At 35.3% G+C, this 25012-nt stretch overlaps 1 protein-coding gene across 2 annotated transcripts in view; it reads right to left on the bottom strand.

The window, feature by feature from the left end:
• Window positions 1–25012, bottom strand: part of cntnap2a (contactin associated protein 2a) — a 294552-nt gene that overhangs the window by 183551 nt on the left and 85989 nt on the right. For both annotated transcript variants that reach the window (XM_032552191.1, XM_032552192.1), the window contains exon 2: window positions 6156–6266. In XM_032552191.1, coding sequence (XP_032408082.1) covers window positions 6156–6266 — 111 coding nt within the window. The remainder of the gene's footprint in view (window positions 1–6155; window positions 6267–25012) is intronic.

Raw genomic sequence — 25012 nt, 5'->3', positions numbered from 1 at the left:
AAAGGGGAACGGAGAGAAAACAGCTGGTTGGCTCTCTGCTAGTGCTTCATCTTTCTGTCATGGAGTAAAGGGAGGGAATGGAGACAGAGTAATTTAATTAAAAGCCAACTGTCGTTACCAATGGATGACTGCAATGGCAAACGTTACAGGATGACAGAGTGAAAAGAATATATGAAAATAGAGGGAGAATCTGGTTAATTGTGCAGCACATTAGAGCTCAGTTGTCCTGCAGCTGTTACTCTTTTTTTTTTTTTTTTTTTAAATACAGTGTGCCAATAAGATACTTTTTTTAAAGCTGTGAGAAAATAAAATGCTACATAAAAGGGTGGAAATGAGAGAAAAAAATTACGGATAATAAAATTGAACAAATAAGAAGGCAGACAAGTTGAGAAAATGGGCCGTGGGATTGAAAATGTTACAGTAAAAACTTACAGATGCATTCAGAGAAGATGAAATGGTGATGTAAAAAGAGTATGCAATGATTTAATGGGTGCAGAGAAAGAAGCACAGGTGAAACATGGGAGAGATGAATTCTGAAGAGAAGCTTAAGAAAGGAAAGCAGCAGAAGTACACAGAAGGATTTTAAGATCAGTTTTGGAAATGTTAATCATTTGAGGTTGAATTTTATGCTTGGTCACTTTTGCATCGCAAAGAATTGTGTGCACACATGAATGCTTAGATATATGCATAACTATTGGAATCACTACAGATGCACACATACATACACAGATCACCCAGTTCTATTTCATTTTTTTAAACATATCAGTTTCCATTGTTGCATGAGTGAGTTTCTCTCTGGTCAAGGAATAAATAGAGTTTCTCTTTTACACAAATTCCCACTAAATAAAATAGAACTTGGGTAACATGGATGGTGAGTACATATTAAAACAATACAAGTAGATGGAATTTAGTTCCTCTGAGATCATAGTGGGGAACAATACTTTTTTTCCAGCCATAGAGCAATTACTTACTTTACCTTTTCTTCCATGTTGTGTTTCTATCAAAATGTTATTTGGTCTCCATTGTTAACTCTTTGTTCTCATTTTGAAGGTGTCTCAAAATGAGAACACCAGTATGAAAAAAATTTCATACTTTTCCAGACTACTTAACTTCCAATAGCTCTCTGTTGTTTGCAAAAAATATTTTTTTCAAACCATTCACATACAGATGTAAAAACTCTCAAGTTAACTTCAAATTTATGGAAAGTATCTCTATAGCACATACGCATAAAACATGAAATCTACAAAAATAAAGTGGAAGCAGAGAGGACCAATGGTGGGAAACAAAGAAAAACAACACTGGAGGGAAGTTAGAAAACCAGAAATTTAGTAGGAAACGAGGACAAAAAGCTAAAAGGACACAAGATAGAAAAATATACACAAGGAATGAAGGAATTTTAAATGTTATCACTGTTGTGTTGTAACATATTGTGTACTAATTTACATTAAATGTTCTGGAGTTTTTTTTATTATTAGTTGAGGATAAGAACTTTCTACTTCATCTTTTTTTTAATCTTTTGCGAAGGCAATCAATTGCACCCATAATCTTTATAGATTGCTTGCAACCTAGTAGACCTGGAATTTTTTTCTGTCTTATGCAATGTAATGTTTCTTATTTGGACTCTGTGTAGATCAGGTCCTTGGTATTTTTGACAAAGAGTTTCAAAAATGCAAATGAATAAGACTGTAAGAAATAAGTCCCCAAAGGGTTTAACGTTATATTCCACAGTGTTTGTTCGAACTACAAACACTGTGGACACTAGGGTAATTATCATTAGAATTACGCAAACATCATAAAATACATGATATATCTGAAACCGTATATAAATTATCTTTGGCTTTATTTCATTATTCTTCTTTTCTCTCTGATGCTCTGACTGCTACCCCTTCTTTATTTCTTATCCCTTTCTTTATCCAAACAGACCAAAAGGTACTGGCTGCAAGAGAAATTGGCTTGTCTCTTCTCTCTGTCTGACACTGCTGAGAAATACAGGGTCTTGTACTTGAAGTGACAGAAAGAAGCTACAGTCGAGGGGAAAATGTAGATTTGGGAGAGAGGGGAGAACAGGAGTGATAATGTAAGGCAGGGGAGTCAATGCCATGACAGGAGGGAGAGGAAGAGAGGATATTATAAAAACAGGAGAAAAAGTGACAGACAGAAATTATTCTATGAAAGTGGAGAGATGGAGGGAGGGGGGGAGAGAGAGAGGTAGAAAAGCACAGAGAAAGAAAGGAGGAAAGCGAAAAGAAGACAGAAACAAAAACAAAAAGCATAAAAAATATAAGGATGTCAGGAAGTTATAGTAGAAGGTGAGGATAATGAAGAAAAAGAAGACGCAGATATGACAGACCAGAAGAAAATAATAGGAAAAAATTGGAGAGGCTGATCGCCTAAAGGTTTGCACATACACGCAAACCCCAAGTACAAACACAGGAATAATATTCTGTCAGCGAAATGATGAGAATTGTAAGCGCAATAAATTTAACATATCCTCCTTCATTAATATGCAAAACATGCTGTTTGATATTTGTTTTGTCATTATTCGTCCGGCATAAACATTTTCTTCTTGATCTTTCTTCATGGTTTTTCTGACACTTTTCATGATGACAACCAGTTGCACATGCAAAATCCTTATTAATGTTATCACTTTGTTTTGCTTACACAATGTATCACTCCTTATTTGGAACAAAGTCGAATGAAGTGCCAAAGTCTATCAGTTTTACCTGTACTGTAATTTCTGGACAAAAGAAGGAAGAAAAAAAGAAAAATATAATTCAAAAGAAAGCAAATATATAAAGTGTTATGTAATGACGCTAAATGCTATTTCAGCAAACAATGGGTGTAAAATCCAGAGGCTAACAGTAATTAACAAAGTTAATAAGGCACATTTTCTCATGGGGCATTTCAATAAATTTATGTATTATTGAATAATAGCATTTGGACATTTCACCCACAAAAACACATTCACTTAAAGAGTTCTTTAAAGTTTGGCAACATAATGATTGTTTTCATTACTCGTGTTTGTGGACATGCATCCAAGTCTATTTCTAATGTTTTTTTCTGATCAGTGGCTGAGATGAGATCCACAAACTCTGAGATGACAGAGAAAAACATCTGACAACATTTACGTTACGTTTTTTTAAAATCCACTTTGTGGTCTGACGTTTATACACTGCATACTGATAGGCTTTGTTAATGCACTATTAAGGTAAAAGTATTGAGACATATCCAAATTATTCAATTCAAATGTTATGTTCCCTTCCAGTGGGGTATAAAATCAAGAACTTAAGAATGACTGCAGACAAACGAAAATTTATGAAAACATGAGTTGCTCTCAGGAGCTGAATGAATTGAGGCATGCTAGTGTGAGAATATGTCAACTGTGCAATAAGTACATTCGTGAAATGTCTACCATGAAACATTCCACTTGTAAGTGGCATTATCTCAAAGTGGAAGCAATTGTGGACAACAGCAACTCTGAAACAGAATGGTAGGCAATGTGAAAGAAAGCGGAGTCACACCAAACATTAAGATTAGCTAAAAAACACATGCATGGGCTACATGGATTGGGTTTCCATGGGCGAGTAGCTACATAGTAGAAGTACAATGCCAAGCAACAGATGCAGTGGTGCAAAGCAGGTTACTTCTGGAATCCCGAGTCATAAAGAAGCATTCTTTAGAGTGATAAATCCTCAGACCCCCTCACAAAAACTTAAAGTTGTTTTAGCTGCAAAGGCCGTGCATATATATCCTGTGTACTAAGCATGACGTATCATTAAAATTTATGGATGTGTAAAGGAAATTGTCTCAGTATTTTTGCCATTTTAGTGGATCTGACGAATCAAAAATCTGACAGAATTGGTTACAGTAATATATTTGTTCTCTCTGTTGTGGACGTCTGATCTGGATAATACAAGCAGGGAGAGATGGGAGAAATTGTATTTTATAAATTTTTTTCACCTCCCTGTTTTATAGCTGGAAAAGACCGGAAAATAATTACGTAAAAGAACAAACTCATAATATGGGCTGCTTAGATTACAGTGAAAATGAAAATCAATTAATAGTGGGCAAGAGTTGAATGCAGGATTAGCTACACATTTAGATAATTCACAATAAAACATGAAAGGAACACAATGTATCCCAGAAGCTTGATAAAGCACTGAATTCTTCATATGGAGTAAGGTGGTGCATTTTCAGCATGAATTACAAAACATAGACATCAGAAAACATTGCAATGCATTATGGGACATATGTAATAAACCTATCAAATGTTTTAGTCTGCATGGAATTAATTTGCTATAATTTCACATTTCTTACCAAATCTGCTGAGTCATCGCCCACATAAAGATGATTTACTTCTGCTGTCCATAGCAGTGTGAAATACAAATTAAAAGCCAGTGTGGCAAAAACTGCTCTCATACTAAATATGCCTAACTTAGATGCTCTTCTGAAAGACTTAACTTTTTATATTTTCCTAGAAACCTCAGCACTTCTGCCTGCATTAAAATTAATGCTATCAGAATCTTTAGTCATGATTTTCAAAATTAAAAAGTGAATATTGATTTTGCTACATCTGTGAACAGTGGTGGTTTTAACATGGGCAATATGGGCTGCTCTGTAAACATGATCTGCAAGTCATTTCAGTAAAACCCAGTGGTGACATTTGCAGTAGCGTATAACTGGAAACCTCACCTCCTCTGGTTCATATCTACTCTGCATTCCCAAAGACAGAACCAAACATGGAGAAACAGCAATTTCTTTTATTTAGAGTTTCCTCTGATTTAAAACAACGGGAGCATTGACCAAAATATTTGATGTACTTGAAGATGATTATTCTTGATGATTTTGACAATGGCATTTGACAAAATGTAATGTCTGTTGATTGTTTCATAATTTGTTATCGTTTTGTTGATATGTTACATCAACTTGACTTAATTTGCTTTGAATACAGTATTAATTTACATACTTCCCCAGTTTTGATTGTGTTATGTTACAGTACAATACATTAATGCTAAATATGTCACCAATTTTGTACTTTGCTGATAATGTGCGCATGCGTGGGTATGCGTGTGAGGGGTTGTGTGAAAGAGACCTTGTTTTTATACACTGTTAGGACACACTTTCAACAAATACTACATTGTAGAGGTCCACTGCTTCCTACGGGGCCCAATGTACTGGCTCAAAACAAAAAGTTCTGTTTTTGGGCTATAGGTTAGAACTAAGGTGTGAATTAAGTTTACATTATGGTTAGGCATGTGCTGGTAAAGGTTAGGTTTAAAGGTCAGTGTTAGGCATCAGAAACAAATGAAAAATAAATGGATGTAAACGCAAAGTGCCTATGAAGATGGAATGACAAACTGTGTGTGCGTTTCAGAGATTTTTGTGGGTCCAATGGGTCCAGAAACATCAGATGCAGCATTTACACAAGAGCTATCAGCATCTGTGAAACTAGTCCTTATTTCTTCCTTCCTTATTTTAAATTCTGCCTTATTCTCTTGTTTGTATAAGCCATGATTCAAGAAGCATGAGTCCCATCCTCTCTCATTGCTTTAACTCAATCGGTGTGATTAAAATCCTCAGATTACCTTGCCTTTATCTGGCAGGTCTGCATCACTGCTCAGTTGCCCACACTGCAGGGTGACTGCATTAGATGGAAAGGTATGAATTATTAATTGTAAAAACATAAAGGGGTGTAATTGTCTGTTCATAGCCCTTAGCTGTGGACTGATGTGAAAATGAGCTTCAGCCTGAGTCACAGAGATAATGATTAAAACGACGATGAGGAGAGTGAGGGACGAGGGAACACAAAAGAAGATGTAAAAAAGAAATACAAAAGGGAAAATGGGTTAGAAGAGGCAGAAGGGGAAAAGAGCAGCTGGGGAGCACTGTGGAGCATGTCACTCTATAAAGGCTTGAGCATTCATCTCACAGTTTGATCACCTGCAAAATCATTCATAAAGATGTATGGACATGTATCCAAATTAGACTATTAGTCTCTTATATGTGTAGAATAAATGTGAAAAGAGCACCCTCCCACTACTTTCATTTATATCCAAGTACAAGGACATTTGCGTCTTTTTCTGTGTGTGTGCGTGTGTGGGTAGGTGTGTGCTTCCTATGACTCTTTGAATGTACTATGGATGTGAGTTTCCTACCTCCTCTCCTGTTGAGTTTGGCATATCCAGGTGCATATCCACTGGAGAAGACGGATGAGCTGGTGAAGGCCGTGTGAGGCAGCGGAGAGGCTAGAGCCTCATCACACTTCTCTGTGGGGAACGAATGATTGTGAAGAGAGAGAAAGATGAATAGGGGACAAAACAGGACAGGAAGTGGGAAAAGCCAGAGGACACGTAATTGCGAGAAAAGAAATGCAGGGGAGATGGGAGAAAAGAAAAGGAGACAAGAAAAGGAGAAAAAGTCAGTGAACTAAAGCGAGATCCTGTGTTTATGCTGAATGCACATACACTACATGTGGAAAAGTAAAGCCCTGGAGTTGTTCACAATTGACAGTGCTTTGAAGAAGAGTAAAAACCTTCCAAACTTGCAAAAAATGTAAATTTTTTCCAACTGCTTTTGACAAAGGAACTATTTAGTTGACACTAAGCATAAGACAAGTGTGGGATTTTTATGTAAACATAAAATCAAAGAACATGATGACAAGTTAAATAAAATGCTGTTTTAAATCCTTTAAAAGTGGATCCAGATAAAGAATTTCAGTTTCAAATTTGCCTTGAAAAACCAGTAATGTTGTGCTAGTCAAATCAAACTAACCTCAAACACCAAATGCGAGAAATACACAGGAAAAAACTGACATGAAGATAAAAAGATGTTTTTTTTTTCATATACAGACACACAGTCAACAGTCACACTGCCTCTCCTCGTTGTAAAGCTTCACCTTTCACTCACTCATACAACTGAACCCACTCAACTACAGTACATTAGGCTTCACAAAGACAGAAATGGTGAATTGTGTGTCAGGCTATGCAGAGGCCGTCAATAGCTCTCTGCTCCCACAGTGTACGTGTGGGAGTACAGTATGCTGCATAAAGTCAAACCAAACATCTTATAACAGTTGACCAGGTTAACAAAATATTTGTTGTACTATTTGACCAACAAAAGTGTATTTCAATAGGAATTTTCTTTATTTAATGGAAGAAACTATGTGTAGCTCCTGGTCAGAGAGGTGTTCCTCTCTACCTTGTCTACATGCAGATTGAAACTGACATGTCCTGTCCGATTCCATTCAATAATTCATTCTTATAGTGTCTGGTAGTTGGACTTCAAGGCACAAGATCCGTTGATTTGTATTTAACTTATTGATGAGTGTCAAAGCTTCTGATAAAAGTACCCATGGCTGAAGTCCAGTGAACTGTTCTTTCTGCACTCACAAAAGCAAATGTTTCCAAAAGGTTTTAAAGCCACATCACCTTCTGATAGTTTGTCAATGGTTGACAAAGTTTTACAGTTCTAATAGGCTCTCCTTTAGGTAAAATTATTTTGCATAGTAATAGAAGGCTAGCTAGGATAAGAAAATAGACACAAACTAACAAATAGTGTCTTCTGAAAGTTAAGAAATTCAATTCCCACTAGAAAACAGTTGTAAATCACTGATGAAAATGTTTTCAGTTTGAATTATTTCAATTTGTTAAAACAAGAGTTCTGTCTGATCAGCTGAAAGACTTTCAATGGTCAGATTTTTTTTCTACACTTTTTGATAAAGTCAGTGATATGACAATAACTTCCCATAACCTCACTTCAAAATATCTGAACTATCCCTGTAAAGAACCATCAATATGGTTACAAGTGCACAAGATATCTAGGTAAATCACTGGATTTCAGCAATATGAACAACCTTAACATCTGTATCTGCGATTTGTCCTAATATTACGAGTAAGATGCACAGACAGTTGTTTTCATTAAGTTATAAAATATATCATCTTTCTTAGGAACATTGGATACATGTGGCTCACTAAAGATATTAATTGGGTGTTGATGTACAAGAATGTGATTGTATTCATCTTTCTCTTCTCTTGTAATAAACACCATCTGCATCACATGTGGGTAGAACGAGGCTATCTTGATGTCTTTGGTTGCGGCACGTGTCGGCTTACCAAGTGATGTGCTTCTACTTATCTCTCCTCTGCAGGTGTGCCACATGAGTAATTGTCATGTAGAAGCATCTAGTCATGAAATCACAAAAAAATCCTAATATCTTGCTCCCATAGCTACAGAAGTATTCTATGGCATGTTCCATAAAAGATACGACCTCGGTGTTTCAAATATTCAGTAAAACCCGATCTCTGACTTAGGACATCGACACACGTAGATCTTCATAATTACCAAATACCACTTATCTGTCTTGGCACAAATGTAGTCTGGCTTCTCAAGCAGAATACTTTTTCTAGTTCTTCGTGTAAGCTTCATCCTATTCAAAATAAAAGTTATGGTCAATCTCCTCCCAGCTTAAATTAACTTTAAATCAATTATTTATTTATTTATTTTTCTTTCCATGTTTCTGTTGGCTATGCTTGGTTAGATTTATGCAGGACCGCAGGTAAGCCTGTCTGTCCTGATTGAATATTCAAACATTGCAGGATGATACCTTTGTGAAAACACAACACTTAAAATCAGGTAGCAGTATACACAAATTGCCTCATTCACTCAAGCCCAAGCACAAAGTCTTGAGTACAGCTCTCTTTAGAGAATTAGCTATGAACAAGCAGGACTCAAAATGCTGATCACAAACATGTATCTAGAAAGAAAGGAATGAACAGAATAAGAGCGGTGAGCAAGTTGATTTCATTATCTGTCAAAGTGTAAAGAAAAACAAATAGTGGAACCATTTGCCAGTGGTTCCACTAAGTTTGCTTGGGCACCGATTGTTTCTGCGTGTTCATGTGTGTGTGCTTGTTAGTGCAGGGACATTACATAGTAGTATTTTGGAGGAGAAGATCTGAATGTAGACATCTAAAAAAGCCAGTTGCCATTAAATAGAGAGCTGAAAATACAGTCATCATCACACAGGCATTATGAAACCACCATTGATGGACCACTCGGACTATGATTATGTGCAAGCACAGCATCGTAACCTCGTCCATTTTGCACCAATTCTTGCATTGAATGATTTGCACTTTAAGTAAGTACATTGCTCATCATTGAATTGGATTTGCTGGTGTGACACGTCTTTGGTCAGCTAAGCTACCAACTTCTAAAATGCCTCTTCTCAAGCACAATTTGCTTTCTATTGATGTTTTTTCATTACATATAATTTTCCACAGCAAAATAAACAGGCAGAACACAATTCTCCCTTAGGGGATTAATATAAGGTGATTCAATTCAGTTCAATTCCATTTAATTTGATTGGATTTAATTTAATTCAATTATCTGTCTTCCATCTCTGTCGTGCAGCTCCTGTCACAGCTAGTTGTGCTGATTTTCTGTCTCTCGTCTCAACAACCGCCTTGTAATCACTAATCTGAAAGCATTTGTTGTTGTGCATTTAAAGCATCTATCTAGGTGTAATTACAATAATACATTTGCTGACTTATTTTGTATAATCGAGCAATTCATGCAAATTTGTCACAATCTCCTAGCAAAGTATTGTTGGGATTTTCTGGAAAAATTTGTAAACAGAGATAATGAGTTTTGTCCTTATGGATCTTGTTCTACTTCACTTCCTGTCTCTGTTTCTTGCTCCAACTTTGTAGAAAACAGGCTCTGTTCTTTCCCTCAAGTTTGGAACTCTGATATTTCATCTCCCTTTCCACCTCATTAGTTTACACCTGTGTTGTTTGTTATACATGCATATATTTTCCCCACCAGTTCTTCATATTTTATTACACATCTGTGGACTTCCCTTTTTGAACAGTTTGTCACTCTACTGGCCTTTATTGGCAGTAATCTGACAGGAAATAGTCAGAGAAAGAAAGGGGTAGGGGAAGACATAAAGTAAAGGCCTTAAGCTCAGGAATTGAACCACAGATGGATGCGTCAAGGACTAACAGCCTCCACATATGGAGTGCCTACTCTACCCCACCACACGCCCTCCCCCAATCTGGATTTCTGAATTTACTTTGTCTATAAAGAAAAGAAGCAATAAAAAAGCCACACTGTGGTATATGTAAGATGTCAGAAGATATATTTAGTCGTTTTTAAAAACCTGACATCATTTAACAGAGCTCAGTTCAAAAATATTTAAGTGGTTATTATAAATGTAACATGAATAGATGAAAACTGGCTTAGGACTCTACATGTTAGTCAAGTAGAGTCCTAATATTTTAGAGGTTGTCAGGGACCAGTACAATTTGAATTTTACAAAAAACATTTTCCATTATGGAGCCAAAATAAATCACAATTACACAACAGCAAAAGAAAAAGCAACCAGCACTGGAAACTATGTATTGTGCATGCTAGACCCAAAGGAGATGGTGAAACTTTGTGAACTTTCTGGTTCAGAGGTGTATGTTCATAGACATACACTTGTACACTCATACACATATCTGGTGCATGTAATTTATGTATTGTCACTGACTGCATAAATGTTCAACAAGAAGCTAATTTTGCCTTAATATTAGTAATCTGAAGAGGTGTAGTTGCAGAGACAGAACAAGAAGGTCAAAAATATTTGCAGTTTGCATGTACATGTACACAATTCAGGAGCCTGTTATCTAACATTTGCGTTTTTGTTGCCGTAATGGTGTTATTCTAAACAAGAGACCAAAAAGCAACAAAACATTTGTGTTATATGTCATGTAAACAGAGCCTTACTAGGTAGGACTTAAGTTGTTATCTCTACACCATGGCCCTTATGTTGAAACAAGATTTTATAGCCCTGAACAGTATCGTTTTCAAATCACCCCCAAAAATCACTAAACTCATACATTGGCAATATTTTAATAACAAGTAAAAAAGAAAAGTTGGTCTTGAAATGTTGTTTACTATACCAGGAAATCAATTAAGAAAGGCCAACAGAGTTTATAGAGCATATCAAAAATCTAATATATAGTACAGTACAAGAAGAATGAACAATGAATTTTTGTGACTTGCTAGCTTTGTCAATTCAAGGATTTATTCAGTATATATTCCACTTAATTAGAAAGTAATTTTTTGCCAGACCTACATGAAAGTGTATTATGGGTTAAACAAAAAGAGTATATAGTATTTTATAGCTCTAACAAACTATAATTTTGAATGTTTTATTTTTATAATCAAAAATCTAAATACATTTACATAACCCCACAATCTTCCATTCATTATACTAGATCAATTTACGTAACATAAGCCATTAGATTTCTGAACTTTTTGGAAATAACTTTACAGCCAATTAGATGCAGGAAAGCTAAATAAAAAACAACAGCAGCAAAAGAAACAGAAGAAAATGGTGTTTAACTTACTGCAATTTATTGTCACTTTCAACTTTGAATTTAGCGCCGGAGCTAGACACTGCAACAGTAAATCTGTTTAATTTGATGGTTTTGGAATATAAAAAGTACTACATGTTTTTCCGCATATGTAAAATATGTGTGTCAGAAAGGGCAACTTCTGTGTTTTCTTTGTAACTAATTAATCCTTCAGAGAGATGAGAACTGTATGTATTAATTATTCACTGATATACCCAGTGGAACAGCTGCTGCCCACATACTAAAGCAGCTAAAGAGACACAAGAATAGTTTTTAAAGGCACACAAAGTTATAAAGTGCATCTAAAAAAAACTACGTAAATTACATTACTGTTTAAATGATACATTTTTATGTTCAAATGACTGAAAAGTCTGGTTAGTTGATTTATAACAAGGAACAAGTGAGTAAAACAATTAATTAATTTCCAAAACGAAGATTCATTTATTAAACACTAATGAGTTAAGCCTATATGTTCATTTAAAACTCAAGTGAGAGATCAAAGTCATTAGAGTCCGACAGTCTAAAGTGCAAAGTAAGGTTCTGTACGTTCAGGTATTAGGGCAAGCAAATTATAACAATATCCATTGGCAAATGTCAACCTATTCCCTAATGATAGAGAGATAGCTTTACACATGATAGAAGGAAACGAAAGGTGAAACTGATAGGGAAGAAGGAGGAACAAAAAGAAAAGAAACGGATAATGGGAAACTCAAGAAGAAAGGAGATGAAAAAAAGATGAAAACTAAGAAATCTGACTGACAACTAGATGTCCTTAGTGACATTTCCAGGAAGGGCGAGGCAAATAAGTAAGATATGGGGAAAAGGGCAAAAAAAGCTGTGTGAGTGGGCTGCCAGAAACTACAACTTGGACAGCTTATTTAATGGTCTCATCAGTGAGACATGTCTGGTGAAAAAGACAGTTTAGAGACAAAAACTTTCACTCTGCCCAGGGAGAATTACATGATATTTTCAAGATTATTTGTTGTCAGTGAAGAGGCTGTTGTGAAACCAAATTTGGGAACGATATTTCACAGAGACACAGATTTGGACAGCGCAATATGTGGTCCCACTGCCACATTGTCAATTTCGAAATGAAAATCAAGATGAAACCAAAAGGAAATTCATACTTACAATCATGATAAAAACAAGTGTAAATGGCTTACTTTCATAATATGTATATATATATATATATATATATATATATATATATATATATATATATAGGCTATATATATATATTTTTTTACAAAGAAAAATTTAGAGAAGATGTTAAAAAATATTCATTACAATTATGAACATGTTTGCAACGTCACGAGCCAGGATTTAGTTATGAGTCCGTGTCAGCATGCGAGCACGCCCGTACACCCCTACGCACAAACACATACACAATCGCTAACTTACTTTTTGTTGCAGCGTAAGCTGACGCGGTTCCTCGTGGGTGCACACGCGGTGTTCCTGCTTCAGTTAATTCATCCTAACCTGTTATTTTCAGCTTCAAACATTTTCCCGGTTCTGTTTTCAAGCAGGGTTGTTTCCGGATTATGGCGCGCCGGGAGAGTCACATGATTACGTAGTGAGTGTTTTCTATTAAATTGAGTATTGTATTTAATTTTTTTTATTTTTTTTTCTCTCATTATTATTATTATGTATACTTTAAGAGTTTATTTGAGTTAGAAGTAATTGCTTAGTGTTTTTTTTTTTTGCGTGTTTGGACTTTCTGTGGGCGGAGCCTGTGGCCTTAAAAGCAGGGCTCTGCTCCACAGGGAGTCAGCCTGTGGTTAGACTTCCAAGAAGTCATGCTGAAGGTTTTGATTTTAACCTGCCTTGGACACACTTTGTATATATTCTGCACCTGCTATCTTTGTTCATGTGAAGAAAAGCATAATAAATTTCACTGAAGTGATCTCTGGCCTTGGCCAGTCATTTGTGGTTGTCCGAGTCATAATAGAACCCCGTCACAAGGTTGTTCTGATTTTTATCTGAAAACAAATGTAAATGAAGTTTTGAAAAAGCATTTCAACAAGCAATGCCTTCAACCTATGGTAAAACTTTGCCTGTTAAGTGCAAAAAGACATAAAATGTATTTTTTATTTGTATTTTTTCAAACAGTGAATGACAGCAGTAGCTTCTTCAATTTCAGGTCCTGGATGTTAGGATTATTTGGAATCTGGACTGGGATTCAGATTTATGTTTTTATGAACTTACATTTTATTCAGGGATGCTTATTTTGCAGATTAGTCCTGAAAGCAGAAACAGCAGCTAGAAGCCAAGTATGTTCTCACAGTTTAAAGCAGCTTTTCAATAATTATTTCTCAAAAGCCTCCCCTCTGTACTAAGAACACATGCAATGCAATGTATATGTGTTCACACCAAAAAGGAAACCATGCTGTTTTATAGCTTCTTTATCTGTATTGTAGTCTTGATATTAACTATTCTATGTTTTGCTTTCTAGGGGTAAGTGGTCATTATCTAGCAGTTGCTGCACGCTTGATATTTATGGTGTTTTTATTTTAGTTCAGTTCTCCGAAGGTCATTGGTCATTTTGAACACATCTGCTTATTCCCACAGTACAACATTTCTGTCAAAAGATATTTTTTTTCTTTCATTGAATCATGTTGAAAACGGTGTGCTCCTTCAAGTTGATGTTTTCTATATTGAACGCTTCAATAAGTTGTCTGTAATAAGATACTTCAAAGTATGTTGAAAATCTGTGTATAAAGAAAAGCATGAAACTAAATACCACCCGCCTTGTTGCCACCAGTGTGTCTTTTTATTAACTTCTGTCCAATTTGAACATAATGATTAAATTAGGATGCCGCGTCTTTCTGTTGCTCTCATTCAAAAAGGGATAAGTAACAGGCGAATCAGGACTTTTTTGTTTTTATCAAAAATGTGCCCAATACAGTTTATATCACACATTCTTTGAAATCACTAATTCTAGCATGAAATGCAATAAAGTTTTACTTAGACCTGTCCAACTCCAGAGGTTGAGGTTTACACTGACCCACACATTTGATAATAATCTCTTATTATACACTTTTTGTCTTACTTATTCTTATGAAAGCATTACACCTCCATTAATCCATCTATGCCACTTGATGATTTTGAGTCTATACTGATTTTAGAATTCAGGCTTGTAAAACAGCAAAACAAAATTCTTTTAAATCTTTTAACAAATACAGTATATAGGTGGTATCTCAACATATCTTTCTCTTGCCTTAAAACAAATTCTGTGGCAAAAAGCTCCTTATTTTTGTGGAGCCAAAAACAGAGAATGAGAGTGGTACAAGTGGCCATTATCTAATTAGCAAGAAGCCAGTTTTACCTCTTGTCTTACCCACCTGGAACTGTGTGATAGCAGCTCCCCTGTGGACTTCCTAAAGAGCCACTGTAAAGGACACAAATTACCAGATGTTTTGAAGCATTAACTAGGCCTGTCTAATTTGCATAACAGACAGTTGTTCTTATCATTGCCAGAATCATAAATCTAAACCAAGTTGCTAAATGGGAAACAGATATCTTGTCTCTTGAAGGAAAGAGAATATGTTTTCCTGATAGCTTGCATTTGATTAAGACATGTATATTACTGATGCCTACAAACAGACTTGTATACTTAATATTTGTTCATAATACCATGTATATGAGGTATGAAAACTGCCAAAAACAACTGTAAGCCATAATTTTGTCAAAAAGGTTAAATATAATTTGTTTTTTGTATCAGCTTAGAATTAACAACATTGCAACGCAACTAAAGTGACAATGTTCCAGACTTCTGAAAAACAGGATTCTGAAAATATTCAAAAAGCTTCTGTATTAGTTTGTGTGTGAAATGTGAACCAAACATCCTTATTTCAGTTAAAAATGCTAATTTCTAAAATGAATAAAACTGCTTCTTGAAGTTCAAATGAAGTAAAATGCCAAAAGCGTTAATGTAAATAGCAAACGTTTGCTCTGGTTGGTGACTTTGAAGCTCAGGAGTTTCCACTGTCTATGAACACAGTGAAGTGCATCCTAAAGAGAGCAGCCTAAAGCTAATTTCTGAAATCAAAGGAAAATAGTTGACAATGGCCATTTCCTATTAATTAATCTAATAGTCAGGGCTTTTCCAAACACAGTGTATTCATATACTTGAAACAAATAAGAAATAGGTGTGAAGATTTTGTGACTGTTTTTTTTTATAACTTGTTACACTTGCAGTAATTATATATATATGCTGTGAAAATCCCAAAGCCCATGTCAAAGTTGTGTAATTATCCATTATGTGTCATGTCGATAATTAAATACTGCTTGTATTTTTACCAAAAAAGTTTCATTGTACACCTTTGTGCTGCAGTGGGACTTAAATACTATATCATCTCAAACTCAGGCTGGGAACACGTTCAATTTTAATTTACTCACTTCTTCATTGCAAATTAAATTTTTGCCACTCCACAGGAAAGTGCTAACTTTTTAAAAATAGTCAAATCTGGTATATCATATTTTTCTCCACATATTTTTTTTTCTTTTTTTTTTCCTCTAATGTTTGGGACAAAAATGTGTGGCTGTATGGCACGCAGATTCATCAAGTCAGATCAACATCAAAACTAAGACATCTGATTAAGTACAAGCGATGTGCAATTCAGGTCCATGGAGACCACAATGATGTCGTGAGATATGCATGTTCAAGTCACCAAAGATGAATAGATCTCAATTATCCAACACAAGATTGAGCACTTACTGAAAGCGTCAACTGTTATCAGTTTTGAAGGCTGTTGGTATTAAATAACATGAGCAGTCATACCAATAACAAGTAGTTATTGGGGCCAAAGTCAGTGTTTTTTTTCAATATCATCATTTAAAAACTAATGGGTAAAAGTAGATTACATCATTTTGACGCTGTCTGTGCAGTATATTGCAATCTCTGACAGAGATCTGCAGATGACTTGTATCTGTACCAGCCAATTAAACAATTAGCGTCCGACTTCAAACAAGCCCCTGAATGGAACCTGCAGCGCAAAAGGAGCTTTACATTTAGAGAGGTAACTCAGTGTGTTTATGTTCAGTTAATTTTAACCAATCTCAATTTAAATGTTATGCGATCATCAAACCAGTAAAGAGTGAACTGGAAAGACTGTATTCATCAAAATATACGTCAGGAATATTTAAAACTATCTAATATTCAGCTTTCAAGAGGATGACAAATTTCATGAGATGTTATAGATTTTGACAAGATTTTGACAGTTTATGGTTTTATTTACCATACAAATACTGGAAGTTCTTGTTGAACATATTTTCCACTATTCCTGTCTTTAATGGATATTAGATGGAAAACACAAGATTGAGCACTTACTGAAAGCATTAACTGTTATCAGTTTGGAAGGCTGTTGATAGCCAGACATTGATTGGTGTGCAGATCAGAGGCATCTGTTGCCTTGTTTTAATTGCAATTTTTTCAATTAATGTCAGTCAAATGTAGTCTATGGCAACAAAACAGGTACATTCATCACCGCTCTCGGCTCACAAAACCCAACAGTATATCAAATTTCAATTCAACCTCATCACATTTATTTGTTTCAGCTTTTTGTGTTTGCAGTGAGGTGAATCTAAACTAAAGTTTTCAACCTCCTCTAAAATAAAGGTGATTGGTGTAACTTCTATTTATTTACCTATCAACTGAAACAGTGGATATAAAAATGTATTTGTGTAATAGATGTGGTTAATGTGTTTGTGTCTTCTAATGTATTTTGCCTGGAGCTAAAAGTAACATTTATTATCTCTAAACACTTTTTCCACTTCCACCACTTCTTTCCATCTATTTTTTTCTGCCTTGAGAAATGACTGCTAAAATGTTATTAGAATATTTTACTTCTTCACAAATAATTCTTCTGGAGAAAAAATATTTCAATGTTGTTACACTCTCGCACTGATTTACTTTTTTTTCTGCACTTTCAACTAAATCCCAGTTGCTAATCACACCACCCCTGGGCATGTTTGGGTGAGTGAGAATAGAAATACATTTTTTAAAACGTAATTTTCATGTCTTGAAACATCACTCATTATTGTCAATAAATCTAAATTTGAGCCAAATTGAGAAGAGGTAAAGAACTGACAGATATAGAACACATTCTTACGCAGAAATTACCTTCACATTCAAACACTGTATAAAAATGTAAAAAATAAAGGGACACAAAATGTTAGAATTACAGAAAGTAAATAAAGATTTGCAAGGTGCTGCTTTAAAAATCAAACACAACAGAAAAAAACATTAGTGCCTTTCAGGCATATTGTTTTTGTGGATAATTTCCAGGTCTTATTTTTCTGAAGTATTATTTAGACACACTTGTTCACAAATTAGTGTAGCCTTCAATAAAAAAAAAGCTCTATTAGATAAATATATATTTCTCAACATGTTTAGGGCCAAAAGCCAATTTCACCAGTATAACTACTGACAATGAAAAACAACATTTCATGCCAAATAGACTATTTACATATGGACCATGTAAAATAATCCACTTTGTTTTTTGTGTTGCAAAGACAATAATGACTCATGCCCAAGACTTAATTTTATTATGGATACTCAAATTACAGTTGAGTGTGTCTTTGTTCAACTCGATCACTTGTTGTCAGTGCATGCTAATAGTCTGTAGCATGTGTCGTGGTTCTGCCACCGTATCTGGCAGAAGAAAAACTTAATTATGTGTATTTAAGTTATTGACAAAATTTAAAGTATAAAGTATGCTCTGATGGCATAATCTGATAAACTGGACTGAAGGATTTGATAATCAGAATCTGACATTTACATACCAGCATCTTAGAGTAAGATGCAATTCACCACAACACAGTAAAACATCTTTTTATATTTTCCCATCCTTTTTTGAGTTTTGATTTTTCTGAGGTTGTTAAGTACTTCCTGTTATGCTTTTTTCGCAGTTTTTCAGACCTTAGGATTTGTGAACCTTTTGTGTTGTAAAATTGGTCCAGTCTTGTTAGAGCAATAGCCCTTTGGTCTTCTGAATAAGTTGATCAATTATTCATCAGGGTAACTAAAGGGGCGCTTACAATGACTCCTTTTATAGGTCAATGGTAATCAGTGGATCCTCAAGCTCATTCAAGGGAGGTCTGTGGTGACAGGACGCCCTCCTGGCAGGACTCCTGAGGTGTTTTTGATGTGCTTTTTGAAGAGAGAGGCACTGTGGTTCTGCTTTTTAATATTTTGCATTCTATTTGAGGAAACTATGGGAACAGCTGGATGCACCTGCATGGATTCGAAAATAAACATACAAGTTTGAGATAAGAAAATGTAATTGATTATGGCATTTCTGGAAAATTGAGGTTATTGAACATGTGTGTAAGCACACTGCTGTAAAAAAAGATGTTTTCATTCTCAAAATCACATGTCTCCAAAAGAGTCAAATCAATATCTATAAAATTGACGAAGATAAGAGACCCAGATATATCTTTTAAAATTGACACTCCATTTGTATATTACGATTATCATTTGAGTGATGTCTGTCTATTTTCATTTATTTAATAAAAAAATGGAATATCAAATTCTGCCAACTGTATGAATTAGCAAAGTGTATAAATTATTTTGTACTTATGTGCAATGAAACAGCAGTAGTTTAGAATCAAAGACACAAAGTTTCCTTGTTTAGATAGCAATAAGTAGAAAATGCTATCAATAGTGTAGCATTTTGTTCCATCATTACATCCAAGAAGGTCATTTCTAAGCTACAGACACATAAAGACTCATTTTTTTCCCCTGAAACATGAAATACATATTGTTGTTGCGCACTAGTAATAATACTTTCTTCTTCTTAATCACCAGTATATCATTTTATGAATAAAACTGGAACAATCTCAACATGCCAGTTTGCACGACAATATACAAATTTTATATGATGTAATATAGTGAAAGCAATGATCTAACACTACCCAAATAAAAAAATCATCTTCCTGGAATCATACTTTATTTTTATAAACATTATTGTCGTATTTCTAATAATATACTGTCACAAAGCATAGTGTATCTCACACAGAGCATTGTAAATATGTTGTGTTATTGTTTGCGGTTCTCTTCAACACCACAGTGGGAGGTTGAGGTAAATTGGAGTCTGCATTTTACTTTGAGTATAATTTCTATAAATCGTCTAAATATGCCACTAGGTGAGCCTCTTTTTAAAAAGATCTTACTAACGTCATCTCTGCCTTTTGCCAGTCTGAGTCTGAGTAGTTCACTGAATGTTAGAATATTATGTTAGTTTTTCAGCAATAGATAACCTGGAGATCCTCGCATTGGTAAAATTTCATTAAGCATTTATAGTGGAACACAGTTATCACTTATACTTCTCTGACTCAAAGATATCTTAACTTGAACTGATCTGTTTAGAGCTATGTGATTCTCTCTAAATGATACACTTTACCTTTGACGCATTGCAGGCATGTGTGGTTCACCGTAAAGACAGCCAAATTAAGTTTCAATCTTTCAGTGATTTGAGATATTTTTTCACATATGATCAAAAAAGTGTTTGTGTATTATTATGTATTATTACGTGCATGTTATGCAGTCTAACAGATATTCTAAAGTGAAGTATGAAATAACTTCACAATAAAATGTCTATTTGACATGCAGCTGAAATGTGGCATTAAAAAGAAAATATTAAATTAAGTAAACAAATTTGGACAGCACTCCAGAGACATTAAGTGTTGCAGACAATAAATGATGCATTTTAGAATGATCATTGATCAGAATCATTTTCTGTAGAATGATGTCCCAAATGTGCAACATATCCTTGCAACTTATTTAGCAACCATTTATGATCGTATTTTCTTTATGCTAATATAACAAAACAAAATGAAAACTGAAAATAACCTTTCAGGTTAATTTACAGTGTTCATAATTAGAGTTGTTCGACATTTTCTTCATGTTTCCAAGTGTTGTTATTAAGGAGTGTTTCTCTAGCCAAGAACCCTCAGAAATTTAACATTTTTGTCTCTGTTTCAGTTGTATTAAGCCTTTAAAGTAAGGTCCATCATGGCCAGAAATTGAAATGGATATTTGTAGTATTTGTAGAAACTAAATTATTTTACCAGAACAAATACATAGGTTTAGAACAAATAAATCCCTTTAGGTCGCATTATTACTACAGTCTCTCATTTCTTACAGTTACACACCCTATGATATAGGAGGTTTAAGTTGTTAATTTAAGCAGTTTTGCACTATGTTGCAAACACACACATTTCCCATGAAGAGACACCAAGACATAAGAACTCACTTTACAAGCTCAGCCTCTTCCATATCACAGTGGCGAAGAAGTGCATCATGATACTCCATGTGTGAAATTGTTTCTGGTACATTATAAATATCGATGGATATTAAATCCAATGCAATCCATATTTGTGCTGGCCTGTCAATAGATATATGTAAAAGGCTAAATATTCCAAAAAAAATACATTGGTAAAGTTTGCTTACTAAATGTGTGATTGAAGGAGTACAAAACCATTTCAGCTGTCTAGAATTGGTCCCTTTGATCATTCTATACATGTGCTTTCAATCACAATAAACACTTTTTTAGAACCCCTGAAAAATAGAAATGATGATGATGCTTTATTTCAAAACATGTGGACAAATATCAGCAGAGAGAGAAAAAAATATAGTTATTTAACATTAAAGATACCTTCAGATTGTGCTTTTCAGTCTAGAATGCCGAATCCAATATTTTCCATGTCATAAATATACATCTATATTACTTGGCTTTCATGTAAGTTATTAATTTTACACTTTCAAAAATGTGCCCATATAATAACACTATTGTGCAGTCTACAGAATCTACCCTATGTACAAGCAAAAACTAACCTCTTTCCATTCTATGCAACACAATATGTTGGACATTATATATAAACAACACATCCAGTCATGTTCAATGTACAGCACAACTACCACATCACCAAACAGTAAGTCACCAGATTCCCCTTTCTGTGTCCTCATCCATAGTGTTCCATAAAATCCCTCCTCTATGCACCTTGTCCTCATTGCATGGGTTTTATGTTTTCTAAACTTCAGCTACCCCTTTAACTTGTGACATGGAAAATAACATAAACTACTTTAAAACACAGAATAATACAAAAAATATGCTTCATTTTCAATTCCCCAATGTGAAGACCTCAGCTACGGTCTAAACAATAGCAATATTTGAATTGGCTTTTGGCATGGTTTGGGCAGACCCTGCTTATTTCGTCTGTACAAGTTGAGAAAAAAAATTGTGAGAACCTTACACTGCACTCCTGTGTGCTCATAAAGATGATTTGATGCCAGTATGGCAACTGCAGCCCATAATATCACACTCATCACTGCCCTCCACCCCTTTATCAGTCTTAGACTCTACCATGCTGAGAAACAATATGTTCTGACTGGCAGTAAAAGATGAGAGTTGTGAAGAGGGGGGTCTTGAAGGGAGAAACAAAACAACTTTTGTGACATGTGTGCTGAATTCTCATATACATGCACCATTGCAGACAAAAAGGTCTGCAATGACCATATATTCTGTTAACTGCTAGGGTCCAATATGTTCAGTTTGCCCTACAGTTAAAATCTGAAGGGAGGCAACACACAAAAATACTGACAGGCTGGTCGCAGCATGAAAACAGAGTAGGGTGGCACAGACTTTGGGCTCAAGCATTAGAAATTCAAGAAATTTCCAATAAGCAGAAATAGAATCTTGGAATAAGGGTTTAATCAGTGACATGCATTCAGGGGAGACAGGTGAGGCAGAGCTTAATTTTGGCAATTTCCCATTCAAATTCTCAGAAGCGATGTTGGTGAGGCAGCAGCGAGCTGAGCCTTGGATTGCGCAACCTCTTGCTAACTGCACTGGCTGCCATTCAATGGAAGAATGTTCCTCCCGTCTGTATGTTGCCAATAAAATGGTTAAAAAATTTTTTTATATATGAACCGATTTGTTCTGTTCTTTGTGTGGGAAATATTTGAGTGTTTTTTGGTGTTGAATCCTGACAGTTGCTGTGGCAATGAGTCTATGTGTAGCTTTGCTGATACAAAGAGCAAGAAAGAAGTGGTTTCGAGTTGTACTTCAGTTTTTGCCTTTCCTGTGGAGCATAGCATTAAATTAATAATACCTACATTTCCAAGTTTTCGTTGAAATTGTTCTACGGTCAAATATAAAAGAATAGTCTTTTTGTCGCCCAGCATTGCGCTCATGTGCAAAATTTTTGTATGTAAACAATAAAATGCAAGGTGTCTGTATTTGTAAATCTGATTCAGAGTAAGTCAGTGCCTCACCACCGATGAACCTCACCACATGTCACTGGTTTTAATGGTAATTTGTAGCATAGCAAATGTTAAGAAACATTTTCCATCCATCCATCCATCCATCCGAATTTCCTTCAATCTGAATGAACATGCTTTTCCATAAAATAAGAATTCCTCCCACTTCTGAGTTTTTGCCTCTGTAACAACACATATCCACCCAGCATCTGTCTGCTGATTCAAGATTTAGGAGGAAAAACTTTCCAACAAGGATTATTCCAGCTACTGCTTTGCCAGGCAACAATGTTCTTCAGCTCCTGGAAGCCATATCTACAATGGATGCTTTGAACATAGACCATTGGAAATGTATCTGGCCAACCTCCCTGTTTTTCTTCCAAAAGTCTGAGCTGAAGATCAAGATGTTCTTCTGCCAGATGTTCTAAAGGCTATTTTCCACTAGAGCACCTTTAACCAGTATGGTCCCAAACTGTCCTGGCCAGATTCATTTTCCTATAGATCCAGCACGGCTCCAATCCCAAAATTTGCACAACATTCAGTTTCAACACAAAGCAGCTTAAAAAAACAACAACAAAAACCGTGAATATCCGCTAAACCTGCACACAAAGAAAAATACATAGCAACGCTAATGCAGCACTGTCTTGGCCCCACAAGCAACTTTTTGGGTTTTGGCCTCAGAAGGTCTGGTCTTAGATTGAGAAGGTTTGATCTTGACTCCATCCCTGGTGCAAATATCTTTATAGGAGCTTTTGCCCTCTTTCTTACACTTCGAGAAAGCAATACACATTGATATGCGCCAGAAACTGTTAAATTGCCAGCATTTACACTTATATGTATGGGGATTTTTAGTACATAATGTTGTATTTGCTGTGGTCTCCCTTGAAAAAGAGGTTTCTAATTTAAATGACTTTTTAACCCTGGTAAAATAAAGGTTAAATAAAAAAGCACTTAAGTAAATAATATGCATGCAAAATCCATGCTGAGAGATGCCTGGCAGTAATTACAGGCAAACTCTTGTTCCTAATGACCTTCAGCTCAAAGACCTATGGAAGTTTGACAAATTAGGGTCCTACCTTTCAGCCAAGCAGGAGTTCCCACAGGTTAATGGGAATCAGGGGTTTGAGAGTGTGCCTTTGTGTAACTGTGTATTTGCTCAATGTCTGTTGCTGTATGCATGCTTTATACAGCTAAGCTATGAAAATCCAAGGAGTGCAGAGCAGCTGCATTTGGGCTTGGTTGCTAATGGGGATTTATCATTGTTCTTCAAGTCACTGAAACCTTGCAGTGTTCACAGGGATAACGATTGTTTATGACAAAGCAATACCAAAAGAGGCTTATGACGTTACAGATTTGTTTGTGATGTTGCTACAAATCAAGTATTCGCTGATGTTATGCTGCAATAAATGATTAGATCAACTCCATATAGATAATATAACCTCTATTGTGTCCAAACATTGTGCAGTAAAGGTGACAGGGTAAAGCTGCACAGGTTGTTGCTCTGACAGACTGTTTTGCTTTTGTCTTTTCCTGTGATCCCTATTTGTCTTATATATATATATTTCACTTCTCTTTATCAACATTTCCCTCTTTTTCCCCAACATTTTCATACCTTTTTTTTCCATATCCCTCATTTTACCTGCGATGTTGGCCATCAAATTTTTATTATAAAGATCTAGGACAATGTACTTGCATGCTGCAGATTTGTATCTATTTAGTAGTGGGGATTTGGTTGACCTCTGATATTTGCATATTTTACACTGTACTTAAAACATTATATTTTAATTTATATACAACAAATTACAGTTGGTGCCATGACACTAATATGCCTGATAGTAATGAGTCTGATAATGATGCTCATGAGAGCTTAGGTGAACAGGACTTTGAGAACAACTATAGGAAACTGGAGAATGACTGTATCTTTGATTCCAGCATCTCTTTCCAAAAAAACTTTGCAGTATTTATATATATATATATATATATATATATATATATATATATATATATATATATATATATATATATATATATATATATATATGTACAGTAGTATACAGTACAGACCAAAAGTCTGGACACACCTTCTCATTGAATTCAATGAGAAAGTGTGTCCAAACTTTTGGTCTGTACCATGGCAATGAGAAACCCACCTCTCATGGCCATGGACCATGGCCATGAGAGGTGGGTCCTGAGAAGACACGTCCATCACCTTCAGGCGGCGGCGGTTTTGGACGGACCGACCCGGTCTGAACACGGCGGGTTCCCCGATGACACCTTCCCTGGAAGCAGGTACTGTGGTCTGTACTGTATATATATATATAATCTGTATGGACAGAGAAAAATTACTCCATAATAC

Source organism: Xiphophorus hellerii, chromosome 21 (assembly GCF_003331165.1).
Source record: "Xiphophorus hellerii strain 12219 chromosome 21, Xiphophorus_hellerii-4.1, whole genome shotgun sequence".
In the NCBI taxonomy this organism is placed as follows: Eukaryota; Metazoa; Chordata; class Actinopteri; order Cyprinodontiformes; family Poeciliidae; genus Xiphophorus; species Xiphophorus hellerii.
The sequence above is the reverse complement of the archived record's forward strand: the minus strand, read 5'-3'. Positions and strand labels throughout refer to the sequence as shown.